Source organism: Anopheles arabiensis, chromosome 2 (genome assembly GCF_016920715.1).
Source record: "Anopheles arabiensis isolate DONGOLA chromosome 2, AaraD3, whole genome shotgun sequence".
Classification (NCBI taxonomy): Eukaryota; Metazoa; Arthropoda; class Insecta; order Diptera; family Culicidae; genus Anopheles; species Anopheles arabiensis.
The window spans coordinates 21,168,118-21,192,215 of NC_053517.1; the positions used below are offsets into that span (position 1 = coordinate 21,168,118).

Consider the following 24,098-nt stretch of genomic DNA (forward strand, 5'->3'; position numbering starts at 1 on the left):
ACAGGCTCAGCTTCGTCAACACGGCATTTGCTTGCCTTTTCATTTGCCTATAGAACATCATCAAAAGTGAATTGTTTAGTATACAGATCAAAATAATAACTCATTCAAATACTAGAAACAATTGAAATTGGAGGTTTATTAGACTACGACTTGGTTCTATTACAGGAATCATAAAGAAACGATAGCGTTAACGAGGACGCTGGTTTAAAACTGACCATATTAATACTACACATCGATGAGATGAACGAAGGCACACGTGACACTTTTGTGTATGTTTGTGTGTCTCGCGTAAACATTTAACATACAGCAACTTCTACCCGTCTTGAATAAACATGCATTACATCCTAGGTGAAACTTATACAACAAAAAAAGCCTCTACTCTACGCACCACCACGAACTGTGCACCACGTGTTTGCGCACTGCATAAATCCAGCACAAAAACACCTGGCGAGCGGTTTTGGTTTGTCTAAAGCGTCTGCTCGATCACGCCGAGCCGTTCCTTGTACTTTTCCTCTTCGTGCGCCGTAAAGGTCCACTCTTTGATTGGTTCGGGGTTAAGTTTTCTGCAAAAAAAAAAAAACAACAGGAATGCATTGAATAAGAGGACCTGCAGCGTACACTTATAACTCGTGTCACTTACTCATTCTCTGCCTTTAGCGAAAAGTCGTTCTGTAGCACCTCCTCCGGGAGCAGCCAGTGGACGAGCGGTGAGATCAGCTTCGGTCGGAAGTTGCGCAAATCCTGCGAACCGGTAAAGTAGCTCACCGGAATGCCTACCACAAACACCATGAACGTGCCCACTGTCGAGTACCAGACGAAGGAGATGTTGTAAATGGAGAACTCGGCCTCGTCCTGTGGCGCCTCGAGCATGGGGAAATCGTTGGCCGTCACGTTGTACCCGTACTCGTAGCACCCATCGACGCTGGTAGGTTTGGGCGGGTAGCTAATTTCCTTGTTGCTGATCGCAATCTGTGCCCCAGCGATAATCCACGACATCACGATCACACTGGATGCCGAGCCCCAGAGGGCGCCGTGTTTGTTGGCCCACGGCCACAGCATCCCGAGACAGAAGATGCCCATCACGGCACCCTGCGTAACGCTGGCGATCGTGACGACCATCTGCAAAATGTGCCCGAATTGTTCCACGATCAGGCCCATCGCGATACAGTACACACCACTGACCAGAATCAGCACCTTCATGGTCGTATTGGCCGACGCGTCCGTGTGTTTGAACAGCTTGAACGGCCGTATGTAGTCCTCGTAGATTAAGCCCGCCAGCGAGTTTAGGTTCGCGGACATTGTGCTGGAATACGAATGAAGTAAGGCTTTGCAAAACATTTCCTCTTTTTAGTCGATTCGATCCGGGATCTTACCTCAAACCAGCGCTGAACACGCAAGAGATGAACACTCCCGGCATACCTTTCAGGTTGCCCACGACATCCTGCACGAAGAAGGGCAGCAGCTTGTCTGCCTTCTGCACCAGCCCCACCTTGATCGGATCGCAGTCGAAGTACTTGGCAAAGATGACGATGCCGGTGAAGCAGTTCAGCGTCATGATGACGATGAACCCGGCGCAGAAGATCCACAGGGCGGCCCGGGCATGGCTCATGCTCGGCACAGACACGATACGCTGGACGCAGCTTTGGCTAAGTCCCAGGTAACCGGTCCACAGAAACAGATTGCCCACACTAGCCGTCCAGAACGTTTGGCGCGTAGTTGCATCCAGTGTCATGCTGCAAGGAAAACAAAAAGATGTTACATTAGCTTGTTGCCGAGTTGCCGCGCTCCATTAGAGTGCACTTACTCAAAAATCTCCAACCGATTACCGGCGGCTGCCCGCTCCAACACCTCCGACAGTCCGCCAATCTTCGCCACCCCGATGACCACCACCAGAAAGCAGGACACAAACATAATCAGCCCCTGCACGACGTCCGTCCACACGACCGCCTTGATGCCACCGAGCATCGTGTAGAAAATGCACACGCCACACACGATCCCGTTGATCAGGTGGATGTTGATGCCGCTGACTTGCGAAAAGGCCAGCGCCGGTATGAAGATGAAGATCGGCAGGATCAGGTAGATGTTCAGGACGTACGTGAACGTGACGAACTTCTTCACCGCCGGGCTGAACCGATCCTCCAGATATTGGTAGCAGTTGGTGATGTGGTTGTTGTAAAACACCGGCACGAAGATGTAGTTGATGATCATCGTGATGAGGATCATGGTCGGGGCGATGATCCAGTACTGCGCCCCGTACGAGTACATTTCCGCCGGAACCGACATGATGGACACACCGGACAGTTGGCTGGAAAGCGGAAGGAAAGATTGGTATGGAAAATCAGTAAATTCCCTATCGATAAGCGTGAAGCGATTTGGAAGGGAAAACTCGAAACGGTTCGTGCCCCAAACCGGGACAGGAAATTAAACGGCTTCAGAGCGTCATAAAATGTCCATCAAATTTTAATGCCCACGACCACCCCGTTCGTGTGGGTTCACATTAATATCGCTCTTCAAATCGGTCGGAAGTTACAGTGACCTTTACTTGGAGTTTCTTTGGAAGAAGAAGAAGAAGAAGCAAAAAACGAAGTCATAACCACATCACATTCTTAATCAGAATTCACTAAAAAAAGCCATAGCATCTTTTAAATCAAGCGATCACAAAAAAAAGTCTCCCACTGACCCGAGTGCGGATCGTTTGAAATCTACTACCGCAGCCGTAGTAACGTTTGACAAAATCCATTAGGCACGCTTACGGAATCGTTTTTATGAATGAATGTCAAGCATTAAAACAACTGCTGTTATCACTGCCATTCCTGGATTAATCAACGTGGAGGGTGTTTTTTTTTAGTAGTTTAAAAAAAATATCGAGAACTGGCGCGTGGTTCGACTGAATCATGCCGTCCGTTTACCGATTGGGCACACTTTCCTTTTTTCGGAACAATTCTATCAGCAAGGACGGATCTTTCTGTTGGTATTTCACAACGGAGATGCTACTGATGCTTTTGCCGTGTGGAAGAGTCCGACGGAACCCCAATTCCAGGTTTTTGTTGTGAAAAATACTTTGAAGAATCGTTCATGTCAATTTCAACGATCTACACCAATTTTGAAGGACTTTGAACTTTGAAGCCTTATAAAACTCCTCATGTCGATTTAAACCATGTAAAAGAACAATTTTGAAGCACTTGAAACTGCAAGATTTATAGTTTTCTTACAACATTGAAAGACAGATACTATTAACCTTAAACATCTACACAAATCACTTAGTACATTACCCTTAGTTGCGCCCGCTCAAAGTATCCACTTACCTTGCGATCAGCGATATCGCGATCGGGAACGTTTTCATCTTCCGCCCGCCGAGCAGATACTCCTCGGTGGTTTGGTTTTTCTTCTTCTGGAAAAAGCCAAAGTACACCCCGATCGCGGTAGAAATCCCGAGCATGATCGTAAACACCGCGTAGTCCTCGACCGAGAACTGGCCCTGCGGATTGGCCGTGATTGATTTCACCATCGTTGTTACTTTTGTGCTCGTGCTTGGATTACTCTGGACACTGGACCGACTGGGACGCCGGGACACTCAAGACTGATCGACCGGACCGATAGAACGCTCGTCCGTGCTGGGCCTGCTTGGATGAACAGGCAGGCAGCGAAGACACCAAACAACAAAAAGCCGATACTGTGCAGCCGCTGAACGATAAGGATTTGATTTGTTGCACACGTTTTTCTGTGTGTGATTGCTGGCTCTTGGGTTTTGGGGGGTTTGGTTTGGTTGGTGGCAGAACCCTTGTTAGCTTGTCACTCTCACTTTGCCCCTCTTGAGGTTGGGTTAGGGTGGTTTTGTCGCCTAATAAACTATCGCGCCCCCGTTCGGTGAAAGCGACAACACGACCACGATAGTGGCTGATAATGGAGGAGAAAGGCGTGCGGAGGGTTTTTTTGCTTCTTCACTTTGCAGTACCCCTCTCGGATTGGTTTACGATCTCTCGCACACTCTCGCTACCCTAACAGGGTAGCTAATCCTGGCGGTAATCACACGTCCGTTAACACCAGCACTCTCGGCAAGACACTTGTCGATCGGTGGGCTTGGAAATTCCAGCCACTGCCAGCCACCTGAAGAGTCTTTTACGACACGTACGCTTGTCACGTCAAGAATGGAATGCCTGCCCTGCCGTAGCGGAGTTCTGACTCATCTAGGCAGCCGCGATGTAGCGGTCTCGTTTGCGCTCGTACGCTTGTCTGATAGTGCGTGCACGTTTATCGCTCGATCTACCCAATCACCGATTTGACTGATCGGCGTGCGGCTGAATCCGTAACTGGTAAAGCAGCCGACAATTGATCTCGATTAAATCTCCTGCCGTGTCGTGGTGGCGCCCTCGTACCTCGGCTGCCGTGCTGCGTGCTATTTCGGCCGATCGTATGATTAATTAAATCCAAGCCATCTTATAGGATGTGGTTTAAAACAAGTTCTGCGGTCAGACACAAACACACACACACACAGACTATTCGTTTTTGCACAGTATAACTCTACGTCTGTGTTTGCTGTGTGCTCCAGTTACGCACGGGGATGACTTACAGGATAAGCGAGAGAAAGAGCGAGAGCCTGCGGTTTCTCTACAGCAGTGCGGCAAGGGATCGAAGGTTGGAGGAGAGACAGAGAGCAAACGTAAATTACACACTTTTACAACGAGCCCGTTGTGGCTGCCGTGGCCCAGAACAGCACGCGGTGACAATCGGGCCAATACTGGCCGCCTTACGCCGGCTGTATCGGGAAGGTGGCGCCGCCGTTGCCTTAATACACCAGTCCTAGATGTGAGTGATTTACTGTAAATGGTTCTCGGATGTCCCTCCAAGGGGATGGGGAAGTACGTTAAGTTCTACCTGCCCGGAGATGTTGTGGGAACTTGTTTGCAAATCCCTGTATAATTATTTGTGATTAGTACCACTGCGGGAGCAATAGAAACACTTCCGACGTAAGCGACTATCTGTGATGCTTTGGGGCTATTTCTTGAGGTCTATTTTTATGAAAATTATTGGTACAAGTTGTGTGCCTCCGTTGCGGCTTCGAGACACCGAAAGGGCTTGTAATGGATAGCAGCCAGTTAGTCAGTCAGTCAAAACGGGCAATAACCCGCCAGCCATCGACAACCACAACCAAACGTCTGGCAGAAGGTGTGTGTCCTCTGTATGGCTTCGTGTGTAACGCTCACTCGTACTCGGGCTGCCCTACACTGTGTCAATTCCTTAACACTGTCCACCTGTCCGCCTGTACGTGTGTTTGTGTTCCAATTATGCTATTCGAGCCTTGCCCGGACATATCACTCCCGATGCGTTCTTTACCACTGACGAAAGATCTCCTTCGCAATAGCAAGCCAGCGTTCTGAGCATATTGATATGAGTCTCCCCAGAGTAGCATTAATACCCGTCGACATATACTCCAACCCTGCTACATCCACACAAGATAACGCCATTTCGCCACGCTATCGTGTAACGATTGTTCGGTAGTTCGGCGCTATTGTACGGTTTTCTGTTTGTTTGTTGATTTATTTATTTTCTTGCTACTTTTATTGCACGCACCGGACAGATAGACAGGCAGGCCGCTGTAAAGCCAGATGAATCCCATTTCCTTCCATCGACGCATCAATCACTTGCTCCCGGCAGTTCCAGAAGCTGTGAATACTGGCGCTCGTGGACTTGATCGATCGCAATCTTGACCCCCTCTGGAGGGGTTTTGTTTGTTTGTTGGTTTGTTTTGTTTTTTTTTTATTTTATTTATTCGCAAACATCTTCCCACATAACGTACGGTGTATCGGGACGGCCCGTCAATCTGGACAACCGAATTGTTGAATGGCGAAACAAGGCGCTTTTGATTACGCGCTTCAGTCACGCAGCGGACTTTGGGCCCCTCCAGCTCTGTACAATCCCAGGGCAGTCCAGGCAGTCGATAAGAAGGGAAAAATGATTGTATTTCATGCATCAGTTGCAACAGTGCAGTAGCTGCTGGCAGTGTGAGGCGCGTCATGGTTGAGATGCTGCAGTATCAGAATCGTTGCTATTCCGTGGCTAATTAATATAAGTTGGCGAGTGTGCTGAATTGGAATGAAATTTCCCAATGAAGGGGCAACCCATCCGGGATTACAATGCTGCTGCGCTGTCTCTGCTTATCTTACCAAACTGCTTTTCGCTTCCTAACCCTGACACGATCGCCCTGAACACGGTGCGCGGTTAAGCTGTTTACGGTTTGGCTAGGACCGCTACTACTCCATCACCATCACCAGTCGGTGCATCGCGCGACGTGTTATCAGCGCCGTTGTTTAGGCCCCCATCGCTACCCTTGATTGTTATGCTCATTAAAAACGGTTTTTTTGGGGGTGCTTCCTCAACATAAACTTTTTTACACTAGGTCGTATTGGGCAATCTGCCGTCGCCCGAAATTGGCAATGAGAGTACGTTAATTTGCGTGCCTTTTGTTGTTTAGTGGAGCGGGGGGGACCTTTTAATCAGCACCATGGGAAAAAGATCATACGGCGAGTGTGTTTCTGCGCCTACTGTGCTTTCGATTATCAATGCTGGATTGAAAAGTTCCTCTGAACGTGAGTGGAAGTGTCTTGTGACTTGCATCACTTGCGTGCGGCTGTGAGGCATGAAGCTGGGTACTCGACCGTTGGCCAAAGCACACGGAAGCCCTTTTTACGCTGCTCAGATGCAGTCCAGTAATTCCGTTTGGGTCCACTTGGGCGCACCAATAACGTTAACTTCACTTTGCCTCAATTGATGTCCAAATTGATGTCACTAGCGTGTCATCTCCGGTCTTCAGCAGATTGCATTACCGGAAGATGAGGAGCATGACCTTATCAAGCACGGGTACTCCTCCCCTCAAAAAAAAAAAAATCCCCGTGATTACGGTGCCATACTGTGATTGAATTGAATGTCGCATCTAATTAGTTTCCGTTACGTCAACTACAAATAGGACATTCCTCTGTAGTGGTGGTCCTACGGTGGTTTATTTTTTATTTTTGAAAGACTCGTAGGAATTAAAACCACATTCGGTTAATGAAGACACACACACGATCAATGGGCATGGAATGACCCCGCTTCGTTCCGTCGAAAAACTGATGATGAGTGTGCGGGGTATTATTTATTTTCCGTTTCGTCAATACGCCGCAAACCATTTATGCAAATGAGCCGGAATTTGTAATGCCACTGCCGATGACGAAAGTGTTGTTTTGTTGTCCCCCTAATCATTGAAAGCTTGCCCTTCTCCGCCCCATAGTTAAGCCGAACCTACCTCAAGCAGTTAGGGGCCAGACATAATCGAGTCTAATCAAGTCGGTAGCTCGTTTACTTTGAACGAGATACGAATGGGCGGCACTTAATTTACACATTCCTTGGAGGAAAGAGCCACCATCTGGGGCATCACCACCTGTGGATGCGCATGCCGATCCTGTGATGATTAAATGGTAATGGCCTTTTTTTTGAAGATGATGATGGCGATGACAAAAATGGGCAATCTTCTCATGCACCGATGCTCATTTGAATATGCGACAAAACACAATGCGCCACGAGCCAGTTGATGACTGGGGGATCGTCCGCCCCTCGGTGAAAGCATCCCTGGGTTGGGGAGGCAAGCAGGCATTGGTTTAAGCGGTCGCCTGAACTAATCGATCGCGGTAGCATTTTGAGCTCCATAAATTAGTGACGACTGTCTGGGATGTCTGTGATGTCTGGTGTCTGGCCGTTGGTAGGTTTAGCACATCATTATTAACTCGCGAACGCACACTGCTCCCACCCCGGTGTCGTCGTCCCTGGGGCGGCTTATTTTTTGGGTGATGGGTGAATGTTTAAACGCCTTTTACGAGTTGGGAGTGGTGAATGTTTTTTGTTTTTTTTTTCATCCTTTCTTTGGAGATCGTTAGAAATAAGTGTTTCGTTTCACGAGCCCTCTGCTGCTTAGATTTGTGTTTTTATGCTGATAGGCGCTACACGTAACGAAAATGAAATGGTAGAGCATTTAATTTATAACAAAAAGAGAATTATAATTTCGTTCGCGAGTTCTCTTCCTTCCTGCACAATTCAAATCACTTCTGCATCGTTAGTGTTTGTGTGGGATTTGTTTACTGCCTGTCTCTTACCGTATGAGTCAGGTCTTAGCTCAAATAAAAAAAGAGCAGCCTGCACATAGAGAAAATGGCAAACCGGAAGATGATCGCACGTTCCGAACGGGTTGAAACAAAACACAAACTGGAAACTCCGACCCGACAATCCGCTTTCGTTGCAATTTCGGTGTGCAGTTTTTCTTCGTTTTGTTTTTGTGTTTTTGCTGCCGTTGTTATTGCTGTTGAACTTTACTTTCTTCTCGTCTGTGTGATCACGATCTCGTGACGGTGGTGACGATGAAGATGCATGGACCGCTGTTTGACGCTCCCACGGAGAAAACGGCGCAAAAGGAATGTTTCATTAACTATTTATATTCTTTTATTGGGTAGGGATTTGCTGTGGGAGAGAAAGGGAATTGCTGCTTAGTGTGGTTTGCAAACGCTTCCGAATAGATGCAAACGCTATAATTTCAGTAATCAATCTCGCACTGCCTGACGGTGCTTTCCAAACTTCCCCGAATGTGGCACCGGATGCTGCAAGTGTGCTTCCGGAGACTACGCAAAAAAAAATAAATGCCTACAGAGGGTTTTGTGGTGTCACAACTTCCTGACTACGTGCACAACAGCCGAACCAAGCCTCAACCGGAGCTGATCGGAAACGATCGCCACTGTTAAGCAACTGCTTTTAAGGGAAGTTGTTCCCTGTTGACCCATTAAGATGGCCCCGTAACGTTAAGATATTTATGTGCGTTTGCTTCACACCACCACACCAAACAGCAAAATTGCGCCAGCACGCTGGGGCGCAATTAACAAAGCCCTAGCCCTTGGGTTAGTGTTTGGGTAACTTCCAAAGACCTCCTAGTTTGCAACACTGGCGTGTCAAATTTGGGGCATTTTTAACTTAAAAAAAGAAGAAACAAACACACACCCTTCTCCGCAATCAGTAGAAGGGATCCATCCACCGACAGCGCACCATCGTGGGGTTTGTAATCCGATTAGATTAAGACCTTCCCCTCCAAAATGGTTACGCAAAACGCGTCTTGAATAATCGCTGTCAATTAATAAAAATCTCACAGTGCGCGTGTATCTTTACAACCAAAAGCAGAGCCCTTTCGCATTACGGTGTCGCTTTCTTGTTGGTAAATTTAAATCAGTGAATGGAGCACAATACACACCGTATTGCAGCCTTTTGATCGCTAACGATCGGTACTTGATCGGGTATGAAAGCGCTTCAAGATAACCGTGCTATGAGGCGGAATGTAACGAGAGAAGGTTATGATGACTCGAGGGAAGCTCTGTTGTGTTGTAGAGCATTGCCCTAGACTAATCCAATCATAGACTTGAACGGGCTGCAGAGACGAAAGCACGCGAACCGTACACCCTCTTAAAACGACTCTTAAAAGAGCCATAAAATGTGGCACGTTTTCTTCCACCGGGTAAAAGTTCTTCAAAAAAGGACAGTTAAACACCAGAACACACTTCATTTAACGGTGACAAATTTTTCGATTTTTTTATTGTTTTTTTTTCATAGCTTTTTTTCCTCGGTTACGGTTTCTGCTTGAGTAACAAAAACGCTTGGTACTACTTACGGGAGAGGGGGACAGAGTTTGGTAGTAAAGATAGTGATAGAAGGGAAAGAGAGATAGAGAGAGAGAGATATTTACACTGGAAACAGCAAATTAGTCTCCGTACACAAACGGTCCCAGTGGTACCACCTGTCCCGGATCCGTGGTGCCCGCGAAAGGCTCCACGGATGCAAGTTCTGTCCCAGGGTCTTCCGCTTTGCCGGCGGGACAGGTGCGCGCTGCGCCATCCTCGCCATCCAGTTGTTCGGCGGCGGGGTTGGTGGTGTTTGCGTGCTTTTTTTCCTTCTTCCATGTGTATGTGCTGCATTTGCCTGTGTATGCGTGTGTGTTATTCTGTGCCAGTGCGGTCGTCCAGTGTCCAATGTGTGTCGTCGTTTCGTTCGGGCGCCGGGAACCTTATCTCACGGGGGGGCCCGTTTTTTCCATGTCCGTTTGTTGTTGATGTTGCTCCAACGGCGGCGACCGGTGGACAGTTAGAAAGTACTTCCGGACGGCCGTTGGATGTGGTACGGTTTTGGGCAATGTGGTGATTTGCCGCATGATCCCGGTGGTGTGAGCAGGGCGGGATGCTTAGAACGGAGCACCGTAGGTGCTGGATGGGCGCGATGGCGCACCGTACGAACCGGACGGGGCCGACGGGGCACCGTACGAGCCGGACGGCGCACCGTACGAACCGGACGGGACCGAGGCGGACGAAGTCTGCAGGAACTGGGCGACCTGGATGGCTTGCTTGACGCCCTCGAGGTCGATGCCGACGACACGGTGGCCACCGGACGGGACGCCGTAGCTGGAGGACGGTGGGCCGTACGAACCGGACGGCGGGCCGTAGCTACCGGACGGTGCGGACGGGTAGCCTCCAAATCCACCGGACGACGACGACGACGACTGGCTTTCCTCGCGGAGCAGAATCTGGCGAATCTCGTTCAGCAGCTGCGGATCGACGTTCAGCCCTTCGGAGGTCTGGACACCGGCCGGGACGGCCTGGTAGCCGCCGCCGCCGCTCGAGAACGACGAAGACGAGCCGGAGAAGCTGCCGACGCTGGCGGCGTAGCCACCGCCGCCTCCTCCGCTCGAGTAGCCGCCGCCGCTCGAGTAGCCGCCCTGGCTGTAGCCACCGCCACCACCGTGGCTGTAGCCGCCACCGCCGCCGCTACCTCCATGACCGCCGGACGGACGGTTGTAGCTGTACGGGGACGGTGGTTCCGCAACGGCAATGGCCGCCAGCGAGGCGAACGCCAAAAACTGTGAAAACCGAGAAGGAAAAATCGTTAGCTTCTGCTCCAATTAATGCTCCGAGCAATTGTGAAGGATTGGCCGCGTGTGTGTGTTGACGTCTGCTTGTGGTGGTGCGACATTTTCGGACGCACTTTTACTCTCAGAGCTACAGTGTGTGACGCTTATTCCAGCCAGAACTTGAATGAAATGCTATCAACAATAGCAACCAATCCTCCAGTGAAACACGGTCAAGGCTTGGGGCATGTGATGTGGACTACCGCCATACTTCCGCTAGTACGAGCTTAAGCACTCTCTTCAAACCTTCTCAAGTACTGTCCCCTGGTTAAGGGTCTCGACAATGAAACCAAGCGGACAAGTGGGCAACTTTATCGTCCTCTAATTATAGAACGTCAGTAGGCTACGCGAAAACACGCGGCAAACACAGTAGGCGAGCACAACAAAGACACACACACACACACAAGGAGGTTACACACCAAGCGATGAACCGCACACACACACAAGCACACTAGATCCTTTGCTCGAGAGATCATCCCAAACAGCACAAACAGCAAAACCCGCCAGATGGCGCTGCACCGCACGGGGTACTAGCACGGGGTACTTACCACGGCAAAGCTGTTCATTTCACTTAAGGTAGGGGATGGAGAAGAAGAAAAAACACGGGGACTAAAATTTAGATGTTTACTGAAGCGAGTGTTGTGACCGAGTGTGCTTTCTGTCGGGCCAAATTGCAGTCTTTATACCCCCGAAAGACGCGGCGACGGCGGCCCCGGACTAGCTCCCGAGCGCCCACCGGAGCTGGCTCTCCCGAAAAAGAAAAACAAAACCAAGACGTGAAGCGGCGTGGAGTGGCATATCTCGTTATGTTGCTGGCGATGCAGGGAGAGGGAGGAGGGACGAGGTTTTCTTACTGCTCGTCTGCTCCGTTGTTTAGCGCCGCTGCACACCAGCGTTTCGTTGCTATTTTTTTTTTTTGTTATTATTATTTTCCTCCCCTTCCACGGCACGCAGCGCGCGCACTTTCGTTCGTTCCCACTTTTTGGACGGCTCCCCCCAAATCGGCCACCCTCCCCTCTTAAGGTGAGGGTCGTTCATCCTTTCCCTTTCCATCAAAGCAAGCCGTGAGAAGGGGAGAGTGGTATCGGATGCTGCAGGGTAAGTGTGTGAGGGGTCCATCTCGCACCCCCCCCTCGCCCTCGTTCGGTGGGTACGTGAACCTTCTTTCGGCGGCTGGGAGCTATCTTAGGCGACTGTGGTGCTCGTCTTGACGGTTCTTTTTTTTTTTGTTTTGCTGTTTTTGCTTACTGCTTTCTTGCCTTTCCTTGCCGTTGCTTGCTTGTCAGCCTCTGCTACCGTCGTTGCTGTTGCTGTTGGATGAGCGCGCGCGCGATAAACTCATCCCCACACGCCCGCTTGCGTTCGCTTATTCGCCGCGGCGTAAGCTTGCTTGCGCCGACAATCGCTGCTGATAGTTGTTAAACCCACCCCTTCTGTTCGGATAAAGCATCTCCACTTCGGGCATGCAATTCCCGCCGCTTATGCGGAGGTTCTTCGCAAGACTCTTCACTAGCGTCCCCTTTGAAGGGGGGGGGGGGTACCTGAGTGGTAGCGATTGCAGCAGCGCCAGTGCGGCGGGAGTGCATCCCACCAGCCGTACATCTTCAACAGTAGTGGCCCGGGTGGGAGCCCCAGCATAGTTGTTTGATAGTTTATCGCTGACTATTCTTCTTTCACTTTCCAGCGCGCTTTCCATCGCGCATGCGGTTGCTTATTGCACTCTCGCCAAAAAAAGAAGAAGGAAGCCCTCTCGAAGACATTTCTCGCCGGCAGATATTTGGCGTTTTATCGTGGGTCGTTTTTTTATGATTAGTTGTTACGTTACTGCGCATCTCCCGGTCATCCCAACGGCCCGATTGTTTTATGGTGATTGGCAGGAGCAGGGGAAGGGCCGACTACCATCAGAGACATTTTCGATGGATCACTTTCGGAATTTATCGGCACTGGGGTATAAACCCCCCCCCCCCCACGGCGAGCGAGAGGTCAGTGATGTCGTGCGAATACGCTTCCGTTCGCTCGTTTGCCAATTCCCACCAGCAAAGCAATGCGAAGCCAAGCTGTTGGTGGTAGTACCCGCGTGATCCAGGCAAGTCTATGATTATGGCCACATCACTAGCATTATCCAACCGACCTGCCTCCCGCCTGGCAATGGAGTGGACCTAACCTCTCTTGCTCTTCGGTGAATGTCATCGGTGCCTTGGGGAGGTTCTGGAGAAACGTAGAAGCGTCCTCCACACACACACACACACTGGCTCCTCGCGACTGGTTTCTGGGTATTGGCGAGCGGACTGGCTCGGTCCGCGGTCCGCCTGTATCGTGAATATTCCTTGCAAGCTAAAGCAAGCAGTAATTGCGTCCGCTTGGGGGTTAGTTACGATCGCACTTACGATCGCATTTGGGTACGCAAAAGCGATTGCAATTGCAACGCGATAATCACACGCAAACCCGGATGAAGGCGTGAGCCGGTGATGTCAGGCTGCACCGGCACGCATCCGCCGTTTGCGCTTACTCACCCAAGTTAGTGGTGGGAGCTCGGAATCTATTCCGGTGCAGATTCCGATTCTAGAATCGATCCCGATTCCAAAGCCGACTCCGATTCAGATTCCGGTGTCGACTATGGGACCGATTCTGGATTAGATTTTGCACTCGATTCCAATCAGAATCGACTACGGCATCAGAATTGGCCTGGAAATCGTAATTAGCTTCTGAATCGGAATCAGAGTCAGTTCTTGATTTGAAATCGGAAGTTTTAGAAACAAAATTAGTCTCGGAATCTCCATGTGAATGGATCGTTTACAAGTAAATGTGAGTTCTTGCCGGCTATCGATACAATCATAGCTGCATAGGAACCTAACGCCTATTCTTAAGGAGATCCTGAAATCGAATTTGATTCCGGAACCAATTCTGATTGCAAAGTGGTTTCCGTCATCGGAGCCGATTCCAATTCCCGTGCCGATTCTGATTCTGGAATTAAATCCGATTTCGAAGACGACTCCTATTCTGGAGACGATTCCGATTCTGGAGACAATTCTGATTCCGAAACCGATTCTGAACCTACTATCCGGAATCGCGTCCACAAAAGGTCGATCGATTCCAACCAAAACGTCATTTGTCCCATCACTACACCAAACCGTCGCAACCGGTCTGTTTGTACATTTAGAAAACCACTCCTCGCGGGGGCATTTTAACGGTGACAAATTTTTTATTTATTTTTCGATTTTTTTTTTTCTCTTGCTCCTCCTATTCTTTACTTATTTTCGTTTTCTTTTTCGCTTCTCTCCTCCCTCCTCAGCACCAGAGTGCTGGAGTTGCTTACTGCGGTGGTCCGTACGAGCTGCTCGGTGGCTGCTGATCGCCCTGCCAGTACTCGGCCAGCTGAATGCTCTGGACGGGCTGCTCCAGCATCAGCCCAACGATGCGCTCCGTGTTGCGCGGCGGTCCGTACGAGCTGCTGGGGCCGTTCGAGCCACCACCGTTCGAGGCGGATTCGCTTTCGTGCTGCAGCAGCACCATCTTCACCTGCTCGAGCAGCTGCGGGTCGATCATCAGTCCCTCCATCGTCTGCGGGCCGGTCGGCTTCTGGAGCAGCGGTCCACCGGAACCGCCACCACCATTGCCGGCGCCACCACCGTAGCCACCGTTTCCGCCACCGTTGCTGTAGCCACCGTGGCCACCGCCACCGTTACCACCGAAACCGCCTGGCAGGGGTGCCTCGGCCAGTACCACGGCCACCAGGGCCACACACTGTAAGCGGGGAAAATAGCGAATTAGAACCTCTCACTAATGTCCATTTGTTCACCAAAACCCTCACTAAAGCGGTTCCACCGGAAGTAGCAACACTGTACACTGTTCACACCCGAACAAGGGAACACACTTACCACAATGGCAACACCGAAAGCGCGCATCTCTACCGGACCGGTCTCTACAAAGTCAGACTTCAAAGTTCTACCTTCACAAGCGAACGCCGCACGACAGAATGTGCTGACCGGACGATTGTTCCTACCGATTTATACCAACAAAACCATCGCGCCAGTTCCGACGCATCCTTGAGCGGCTCTAATGCCTCTAATGCCCCCCCTGCTTCCGATCGGGCCGGCCAGATACGGGCACCGATCGTTTCGCACAACACATCACGTACCAGGGGGGGGCGAGAGACCGTTAAAGCCAGACGGCCAGGGTAGAGGGGGCAGTTAATTGTCCTACTAAGAACGACGGCTTTGCGTCGAATTTCGTCTCAACGCGGCCGTGTAACGATCGGAAGATGCGCACACAGCAAGCGGACGCGCGCATTTCCATACATGGCAGCCAGCAAGCGGCACACACACACGAATTAATTTCAGCGCAGAGTTGTGATTGTTTTTCCATGTTGATCGCACCCGGTTGCCGTACCTTCCAACCTGGCCATTAGACATCGGTTTGTATGCGCGTGCGTGTGAAGAAGCTCCCCAACGATCGCTCCGCTCCGTGAGCGTCCAGCTTGAGGGCCACTGCATCCAACGGCAGGTGTACCTTGTACCATGTACCAACCGCAGGGAAGCAACCGCAAGTATGTCTCTTTCTTGCTACACAATAGCAACATACCTTTTTCTTTTCGTCTTTTTCAAACCATCGCTTACCCGTCGGTAGCCGAAACTATCGAATTAGCAAATGGCATCCGAGGACGATCGCGCGTCGCCGATGATTTAGGGGGCCTCCGCTTAATTTTTCGACAGCGACAAGCTGTACAGTATCGGATAATGCACACCAAATTGGCACACATGTCGCGGCATGTCATCGTGCTCCGTGGATTGAGTAGTGGCTTGCAACCGATGAAACCCTCTAATTTTACAACCAACAAACCCATACAGCCTGTAGTGTCAAGCGTCTTCAAGGGGGCCATTTAGCAACACACACACATACGGATGCTGGTGGACATTGCCGGAGCTTGGTTGGTACATCGTTGCCCGCAACATACTGCCACCAAGGCGCCTCAAGGCTGGGGAAAGGGTTTTTTGCGGCACTCGGCTCCAGCCAGTATGACCTCCGGCTTCGGGTCAAAGGTGTCGTGATCCTGGTGCTGGTGTGATCGATGCTCAATTGATTTGCACCATGGAGTGTGTGTGTGTAATTATCCCCTTACGCATCGAAAGGGTTTGTTGTTGTTTGACGCATGACCGTTTTTTATGATAGTAATTGCGGTTAGTCATTGCTTGCTAACAATAGCTAATTGAGGCTATTTTCGTTACCCAGACGGCTACGTACGTGGTGTTCGTTATGCGAAAGAGAGCCCGCAAAATGTCACTCGACGCAGAAAGCAGCGGTCAGTCAACAAAGATCGTCCGCATCGTTAAGCTGTCATACTTAAAACAAAACACGGACGATGCCTGCAAGAGGAAAGAGCTTTAACGATCCTCCTGCTCGGAAGCTGCTGGACGTGTAATTAAGAAGCGCTTAAATTAAACACCCTTTTCAGTTACTACGCGTGTGTACGTGTACGTTTTCGGTGCTCCTGGGCAAACGATCATTAACGATCGTACACCGGACTTGTTGCTGGGCGTAAATGTCTTTTTTGTTGTTTATTTTTAATGTTGACGAAAAGTAGTTGTTTTGTGTAGGCTTTTTTGTGTGGGTTCAGTCAGATGAAACATGCTCTACATATGTATTACATTCTAATTTGTTGTGCGACGTGCGTGTTAATCTAATCTTACGCAAAGCTAGTGTCTGAGTTTTTAACGTTTAGTTGCTCTAATGAACTATTTTCTCTTCTGTGTGGCACTCGAAAGTCGCGCTACAGTGTCCAGTGTTATACAACACCATCCTAAGCAATCATAATCCGTTTAGCGCTTACAATGGCCATCCTGAGCCGCTTCATCCCGCTCATGATCGTCGCTTGATCGTCGCTCCAGCGTCTAGCCTTTTCCCTATTGTATCGAAAAACGCTTCCAAAGCCAATTCAATCTACCAGTCAGTCCCCTCGTCAAAAACCAAGGCAACATGCAAAACTATTAACATGTAATGAACAGTGTGCTTGAGGTTTTGTTTCTTTTTTTTGTGTGTGTGTGTATTGGGTTTGATTATTTAATTGGCTTGTTTCTTTTGTGGTTTTGGTGTTTATGCGCATACATTTTGCACCCTTTGGCCCCTAGTGGGGGAAGGTGATTTTATCTGACACATGAAGGTGCAATGTAGCCGGAAACAAACACGAAACAAAAAATAACCGCACCGGAAGGAACCTAGCGGTCACTTTATTTACACTGTAATGTTGATCGACCCCCATTTTCGTATGCCACCTTCTCCCTCTCTCTCTCTCTCTTAAACCCATTTACAATACCTCTATATGCAAGCGATCGAGCCGGGTTGCCGAAATAGAGATAGGAGCCAATGTAATGAGCTTGATCGTATTCAGCGAGCGAGATGCGAGAACTGATCTTGAGATGCGCTCGATCGCTGGTTTGTGATGGTGGTGGTATAATAATAACGTTTTTCGATTGATAGATTGACCAGGCTAAGGTCACGGAGCAGCGGCTGTTCGAAACGAATTAAACTCTACTCTAAGGGAAGGGATGGTGTCTTATACAACCACCAAACCCCAAGCCAACTGCCGTGCATCCGGTACCATCGGTGTTTTGCCAAAAAACCGGTTCGTAAGCAGAAAAGTGGCTTTCCATCGAAAGAAAGCACGTTCGGGAAAGGAAGGAGAGACGGTTTTTCACTGAAAAATCAAGCCTCACCTTTGACCTACTGCAGCGGGACCTACTGCCTACTACTGCATCAACGATCGCCAACGGTGCAATCTAAACGTAGGGCAACATCATTTGCATCCTCCAGTACATTGTAGTGGTACCGAAACGTGACGAGCGCGCGCGCGCGCTGATGCTTCAAGCCGTGTTGCCCGGGGGTTCGTCGCTTTCCGTTGCGCTCAGCTCGTTTGATCGTCACGCGATCCGATGCAAATCCGAAAGGGGAGCGCGCACGAACACGTTTGTGTGTGTGTGTGTGTGTGTGTGTGTGTGTGTGTGTGTGTGTGTGTGTGTGTGTGTGTGTGTGTGTGTGTGTGTGTGTGTGTGTGTGTGTGTGTGTGTGTGTGTGTGTGTGTGTGTGTGTGTGTGTGTGTGTGTGTGTGTGTGTGTGTGTGTGTGCTTTGGTTTGGTTTGGTTTGATGCGCTTACATGTTATTTCCTGCGTTATTGCATTAAGACGTTAAATTATGTTCTTAGCAACATTTGTGTCTTTTAATAGCTCTGTGCAAGTGGTTCGTGCTTGATTCGAAACGGAAACCGTTTGCCAATTCGGGTACGGTTCAATGTAACCGGTAGCGAAGCGCATTTCGTTGGTTCGGTAAGAGCCACACCGCGACATTGCAAATGCGGATTAGCTGGACGAACGATGCGATAATCCACAGCTAATGGGCCCGGCTGCTTGCTGGAGCATCGGGCAGCATCGCTGCAGAAAAGAGCACATCCCACAGCAGCATTATCCAACGAGCAATTCGCTGTCCCATGTCCCTGAATGCTACCCCCTGGCCCTGGGCAAGTTCGTGCAAGTTCGCAAAAGAAGCACCCTCCACCGGTGGAAAGCGCCTGCACACCAAGTACCGGTAAAGTGCAGCCAACCGTTGCGAGACGGCATCGTGCGATAAGGCAAAACGAGCAGAAAAAGCGAGTGAAATCCAGAGTGACGCTTCCGGGGAGTTATGTGTTTTTTCGTTCCTGCTTTTATCTGTATGTATCTGTACCCCATTCGAATCCAGCCTGCAACGGGCAAAAGAGCACTCCAGAGACACTCGACCGTGCGGTGGTGGTGGCTTTTTCCCCCCTTGGCATCAGTGAGGCTGTAATTTAAGTGCATCGCTTTCTCACGCGCGTGGGCAGCAGCGGTCTTGATGATACGTTTCGTAACGGCCAGCTCTGGCCACCGTTGTGCATGTGACACATTGCCACACATTTGGAATGCAATTCTACCCGCCGAGGGTATTCCGACCGGGGGCAACAGACGGCAAATGTTGCCAATCTTTGTGTTGATATGGAAATTCTCACGCCAAACACATCGCACGATCGAACGAATTGCCAAACGTGGTACACCAAGCTGCTGTTAAGAGATTGATTAGTGCACTTGTGGTGTGACGCATGCTAAAACACAGCGAAACCATCCCAACGCGGGAAAACAAGATTCTTTGTTCCAATGGCGAAACAGGTGGGTTCAGCCTCATTCACGTACGCCAAAAACTGGAGCGGTTTTTAAATCGGCTCCCACAAAAGTCGGACCCGCCGCCGCCATTCGTTGGCCGTCGTTAGCACGTTGGCGGGCGTGTGAACGCTTAATGTTTTGTACTTTTCCCCCGCGCTCGCTGGTACGAGGTACGCATTTTTATCGGACCGTTGCATCTTTAAGGTGTTTTACCTTTTTTTTTTTGTTTTCACTCATCCGTTGTCTGAGACAGTTTGATGAAATTCCCCAAACCCCAAACGAACGCGGTTCGGTTGTGTGGAATGTGTTGAAACAGCAGTCGCGCAGTAATAGATGTTTCTATTTGTTTAGTGGCGATAAAGACAAACAAATAAGATCGTCCATCGCAGCGGGGTCGGCATCTGACATGACGCAAACCAGGCGCTTGTTTTATGATTGGCACGTGTCTGTTCCTTTTTGGGGGTGAATTTTTGTGCAACAGGCCCGCCAGATAGTTCATCAGGCAGGTTGTTTAGATGCAGCGATCGCAAACGCTTTCGTTGTTAATGGAGGACTTATTGATGTAGCGTAGAAGATAGAATTGTTGGATTTAAACGATTTTATCTTTACACTTTCCACATTCATTGAAATATTAAGTTTTAAAGCTTCTTCTTCGCATGTGCCTTACATCTAAAGAACGATATTTTCGTGTTTAAGCTGGCAGGATTTCAGTGGTTCAATTGAAGCAGAAGCTGGACAGCAAGACGGAATATACCATTAGAATAAGAATCGATCCAGGTTTAGTTTTGTTGATAGAAGAACCTCACATTGTACCATTGGACCAATGGAGTTGTTTTAAAACGTTGTGGCCCTCGTAAGCTGATTGCAGCTCTTGGCTGTCTACATTGCAGCTCTTTTCCTTCTTCAAACCATCGTACAAGTTGATGTTGAGTTTATGATGATCAACATATCATTGGATGATTGCATATTTCGACCAGTGACGTCAACAACTGGAGCCATTACACTGACATGGACCCGCTATATAAGTAAGGAGAACACCACACGTAATCACAGATGTCAGCAAAGAGTTTAATCTAGTTCTTCTATTTCTCAACAACAACAAAAAAAAACCATGTAGATTGGTAAAAATGATATTGCCAAAGAAGACCTCAGTTAAGCCACTGTTAAAACTTGCAAAGACTATAAACCTATTTAGTACATCCTAAGCTCATCAATGAAATGCATACCTTCGTGGCGGTTTCGGTTTATTGCTGGGTCAGATTGATGACATAAACTGCGCATAATTGATCAACGTCTCATCGCATGCCCTCCACCGTACACACACACTCACACACACAGTGTCCCGCGATCGTGCAGCTAACCATTAATCATCCCCGCGTTGCTATGGTGACGACGGTTGCAAAACGCCAATGCTTTTACGTCAAAAGAGAATGTACCTACGCGCCAACAGCGCCTCGCTGCGCATCATCATCTACGCGACTTTGGGGTTTATTTTCTTTTCTTTTTTTGTTGGTAGTTAATTCAATTAAAAGGACAACATTCAATCAGCGCAGCGAAGATTTACTGCCCAAGACAAGGATGTTCCCTTTCAAGGACGAAAAGGGGGAAGCACTATCAGCGCGGACGCTGCTATCACCATGGTGGCATTTTAAATGCGCAACCCAAAACACCATCACCATCGTTGCGTGTCTTCTGGAGTGGCTCTAGAGTGGAAACCGTACCGTGCTTAATTACCTCACCAGCCTTCGATAACAGGGAACCGATTGTACGGAGTACGGATTGGACTGCAACCTTGACCGACATTATCCTGGGCCAAACGACGACGGCAAAAAGGCTGATCGTGACGGTGACAGGGAACGGTCTCATCCGTGACCCGTTCTGTTATGTTGTGCCTACGCAAATGCACATTAGGCCTCTCATAACTGTTTTCCTCCCCTTCACCAACCTCTAACGGCTCACAAGTGGATCACCTACCCGCCTGCCCGCTTCAGGTTTGCCTCATCATTTGCGAACGATTATGAGAGAGAGAGTAGTAGACAAACACAGACAGTTTTGACCACATTTAAGTGACACGGATCATTAGATGTATTGTACCCGGGGACATTCACCCGGGGGGGGGGAAGGTGATTGATGGTAAAACCCCCCTCCGGTAGGCTGAAGAGGGCTCTCCCCGAAAAGGACAAGAGCACGGGCATAGACAAACATGCGGCGCAGAGCAGTTGAACTTTCACAACCGAAACGAAAACGAAGGCACCATCAGCAGTGATGATAGACAATTCGGCAAGGTGTGATGATGATGATGACAGTACACCGAGTACACCTGTTGCCGGTGATGTTTGGTGGAGCATTCTTCAGCACCAATTCCATCGCGGCTCGTCGTTAGTGCCATTAGTGTCGAGTTGTTTTCTCGTTGCATCCTTACGCGCCTTGGGAGTAGTACCTTACCGATGGTCCCTTTATCGGTAGATGACCCCCCCCCTCCTTTGTGTGGCAGTTATGCAAGCTGGACGGCGCTGGACGACGAAGACGAAGACTCACCACAACCCGCCTGCCTGACACTGCCTGCTTCGGACTCGGGACCTAATTCCAATAATGCCAATTGCGCGCGCACGCGCGGTATTGCACAACGGATTGGGTTTTCCAACATTCTAACCACACTGCATATGCACCCGAAGGGGGAGAATCCCATTGATTAAGGTAAGTGGGAGTCGGGGCAGCCTAATTGCAGGCGCACCGTTTGACGATCTTGTGCACAGCTCGTCATCTCAGACAAAAGGGATTTGATAAAGTGAAAAAAAAAACCCATTCCGACATCTCTCTGTGTCACTTTGCACAGATACAGTAGTCATCAACCGAAGCCACTTGAGGGGACACAGCGGAATGACGGTTGCATCTTTATTTCTTTTCTCCCGCCGCTCCCCCGATTCGGATTACCTTTAGCGCGGGTCTGTGCGGTTCAACAAATTCAACTTCATGGCATCGCTTTTTTTTCGTGCCATTTCCTCACCCTCAACCACAATCACTTACCACCATATCAGCAGCAGCCTCGATACGCTCGGTATGTGTGTAAGGCACGTCACTCATCCTTCTTGCCCATTTCTAATTTCTATCTCTCTTTACAGCGTTTACGCAATAAGTTTACGGCTTACGATGAGATTTTTCGCTTCTTTTTTCCAGCTTCAGAGAGCCCAGTGGGCTTCCTCATACCCTTTTTGCGCCGGGTTTGGGATGCGCCTTCCCCAGGCGTCTTGTGATCGCAATAATCGTGATCTCGTCATGCCCGACAAATCGGCTGTAGCTTAAGGTATCATCTCACTGTCTTACCGTGTGGATGTTATGTATTGCCCAAACGCTTTGGACAAGCGGTTAAGCTAGAGAAAAGGGGCTTTTTTTCTTCTTCAATTTACTATTTTATTTAAATAAGCAAACATTAAGCACATTACTGTTGGCACGCCGTACTCTTTGCTTGCTTGCTATTGAAGCTGTTGCCTTTGCCAGGAAAGTGCATTCATTGCTTAAAGCCACCGGGTAGGTTAGCGAAGCTATTGCAGTAGCAAGACGCCTCGTACAAATTATGGACAAAAAAAGGGCCCGAAAAAAGGTCTGCCCCCTGAGGTCATGCGCTTCGTGAGGAGTTAATAATTATTACCTAATTTTCTACCCCAAATGTTTTTCCAGCCCCAGGAACATTCCCAAGAAAACTGGGATGCCCGTTCGGCTGACGATCATCATCAGTTCGCCGTTGGCAGACTGGTGTGTGGTAGTGGAATTGGACGGTATAATGATGGCAAAAGACAGAGAGAGAGAGAGAGAGAGAAAGAGAGAGAGAAAGAGATGAAACGAGAGAGGGTTAATGTCTTATGTTAATTGCAGGATTGTTTTTAACTCATTGCTCTTGTGGACTAATTCAGATGAGAAATGGGTCTACTGAAGATATTTTTGTCGTTTTTACTTCTTTTGTGTTTAGATAATGTTATCTAAAACGTAGGAAAAGGAACGAAATACTGATCATTAGCTTGTCTATTTTGCATTTCATTTGTTTTCGCCAAAACCTTGATCAGTGCCTCAGCGATCAATCCATCGTGCTGGATCGTGTGGAAGACGGCAAACCCCCACCAGACGGCGGATGGTAAAGACTACACTTTATGTAGCTGTCACTTGTGAACGTATACCAGGATGGGACGGTATCATCAGTACGGTTATCACAAATCGTCCCCCTTAAGCTTTATTGGAAAAAGTGATAGTAAACTCCACCAGGCTCAAAGATTACCCCACTCAACGAACCACACGATCGACGATCATTCCCGTTTGCGAACCCTTGCCTCGCGATCATCCAGCCAGACGCGCAGGTGTATCCAATTTAACCTTTACCCTCTCTGTGCGCTTGAGGGTGACCTCCCTCCTATCCCCGTTAACAACTGGCTGAACGGCGAGAGAGAGAGAGAGAAAACCTGGTCCTGGTCCAATCATTGCAATTTCATCACGCCAGGCAAAAGAAACCACCACGCCACCACGTTGTCCCCATACGACGACCCTAGACACACGAAGACTCCAAAGATAGTCTTTACCGCGTTTGGTGAAAGGTACGGAAGCCTATCGATACCGTGCCGAAGAATCCTTCCTCGTATGTCTGTGTGATGTAATTGCCGATGATGTTGTGCTATTGCTGATCCGGCTCCATGCATCTATGATCCGATCTGATGATCCATCCCACACACTTCTTCTATTTGCTACCATCTCCCAGGAGTGCACCAGGTCCCTCTGTTACTCACGGGGAAAGTGAAGCAAAGGGCGAGGGCAAATGAAGAACAAAATTACGTTTGCGCAGGATGATTGCGTCATGGTGTCTTCACTACGCGTCTCTTTACCTTCCAGTTTGTGTGAAATTGGCTGGAATTGGCCCCATCGAGTCGGTCGTACTCATCACCATCAAGAGAACCAACACACTACTGACACGCATTGTATT

The 24,098-nt window shown here is 49.2% G+C and overlaps 3 protein-coding genes across 3 annotated transcripts; all 3 read right to left on the reverse strand.

Annotated features, from left to right (window-relative positions):
* Positions 1 to 109: 109 nt before the first annotated feature.
* On the reverse strand, positions 110 to 4,756 carry LOC120896146 (sodium-coupled monocarboxylate transporter 2-like). Its single transcript, XM_040300060.1, has 5 exons — positions 3,306 to 4,756; positions 1,805 to 2,305; positions 1,374 to 1,733; positions 641 to 1,303; positions 110 to 563 (listed from the first exon to the last, which is right to left on the reverse strand). The coding sequence occupies exons 1-5, from the start codon at positions 3,506 to 3,508 to the stop codon at positions 467 to 469; spliced, it is 1,824 nt and encodes a 607-aa protein (XP_040155994.1). The 5' UTR covers positions 3,509 to 4,756; the 3' UTR covers positions 110 to 466.
* A 4,817-nt stretch (positions 4,757 to 9,573) lies between these two features.
* LOC120896823 (putative glycine-rich cell wall structural protein 1) lies at positions 9,574 to 11,643 on the reverse strand. The gene is made up of 2 exons (XM_040301277.1): positions 11,515 to 11,643; positions 9,574 to 10,918 (listed from the first exon to the last, which is right to left on the reverse strand). The coding sequence occupies exons 1-2, from the start codon at positions 11,530 to 11,532 to the stop codon at positions 10,247 to 10,249; spliced, it is 690 nt and encodes a 229-aa protein (XP_040157211.1). The 5' UTR covers positions 11,533 to 11,643; the 3' UTR covers positions 9,574 to 10,246.
* Positions 11,644 to 14,168: 2,525 nt separating this feature from the next.
* Positions 14,169 to 14,980, reverse strand: LOC120896824 (protein TOC75, chloroplastic-like). The gene is made up of 2 exons (XM_040301278.1): positions 14,845 to 14,980; positions 14,169 to 14,710 (listed from the first exon to the last, which is right to left on the reverse strand). The coding sequence occupies exons 1-2, from the start codon at positions 14,869 to 14,871 to the stop codon at positions 14,279 to 14,281; spliced, it is 459 nt and encodes a 152-aa protein (XP_040157212.1). The 5' UTR covers positions 14,872 to 14,980; the 3' UTR covers positions 14,169 to 14,278.
* Between the last annotated feature and the right edge of the window lie 9,118 nt (positions 14,981 to 24,098).

What these genes read in the sequence shown, in the direction of transcription:
- LOC120896146 (XM_040300060.1), bottom strand. Translation starts at nt 3,508, where the DNA reads ATGGTGAAATCAATCACGGCCAATCCGCAGGGCCAGTTCTCGGTCGAG. An exon ending in AATCGGTTGGAGATTTTTGA is followed by an intron (nt 1,734 to 1,804) that starts GTAAGTGCACTC and finishes TTTTCCTTGCAG; the next exon opens with CATGACACTGGATGCAACTA. An exon ending in GTGTTCAGCGCTGGTTTGAG is followed by an intron (nt 1,304 to 1,373) that starts GTAAGATCCCGG and finishes TTCGTATTCCAG; the next exon opens with CACAATGTCCGCGAACCTAA.
- LOC120896824 (XM_040301278.1), bottom strand. Translation starts at nt 14,871, where the DNA reads ATGCGCGCTTTCGGTGTTGCCATTGTG. An exon ending in CTTTCGGTGTTGCCATTGTG is followed by an intron (nt 14,711 to 14,844) that starts GTAAGTGTGTTC and finishes CCCCGCTTACAG; the next exon opens with TGTGTGGCCCTGGTGGCCGT.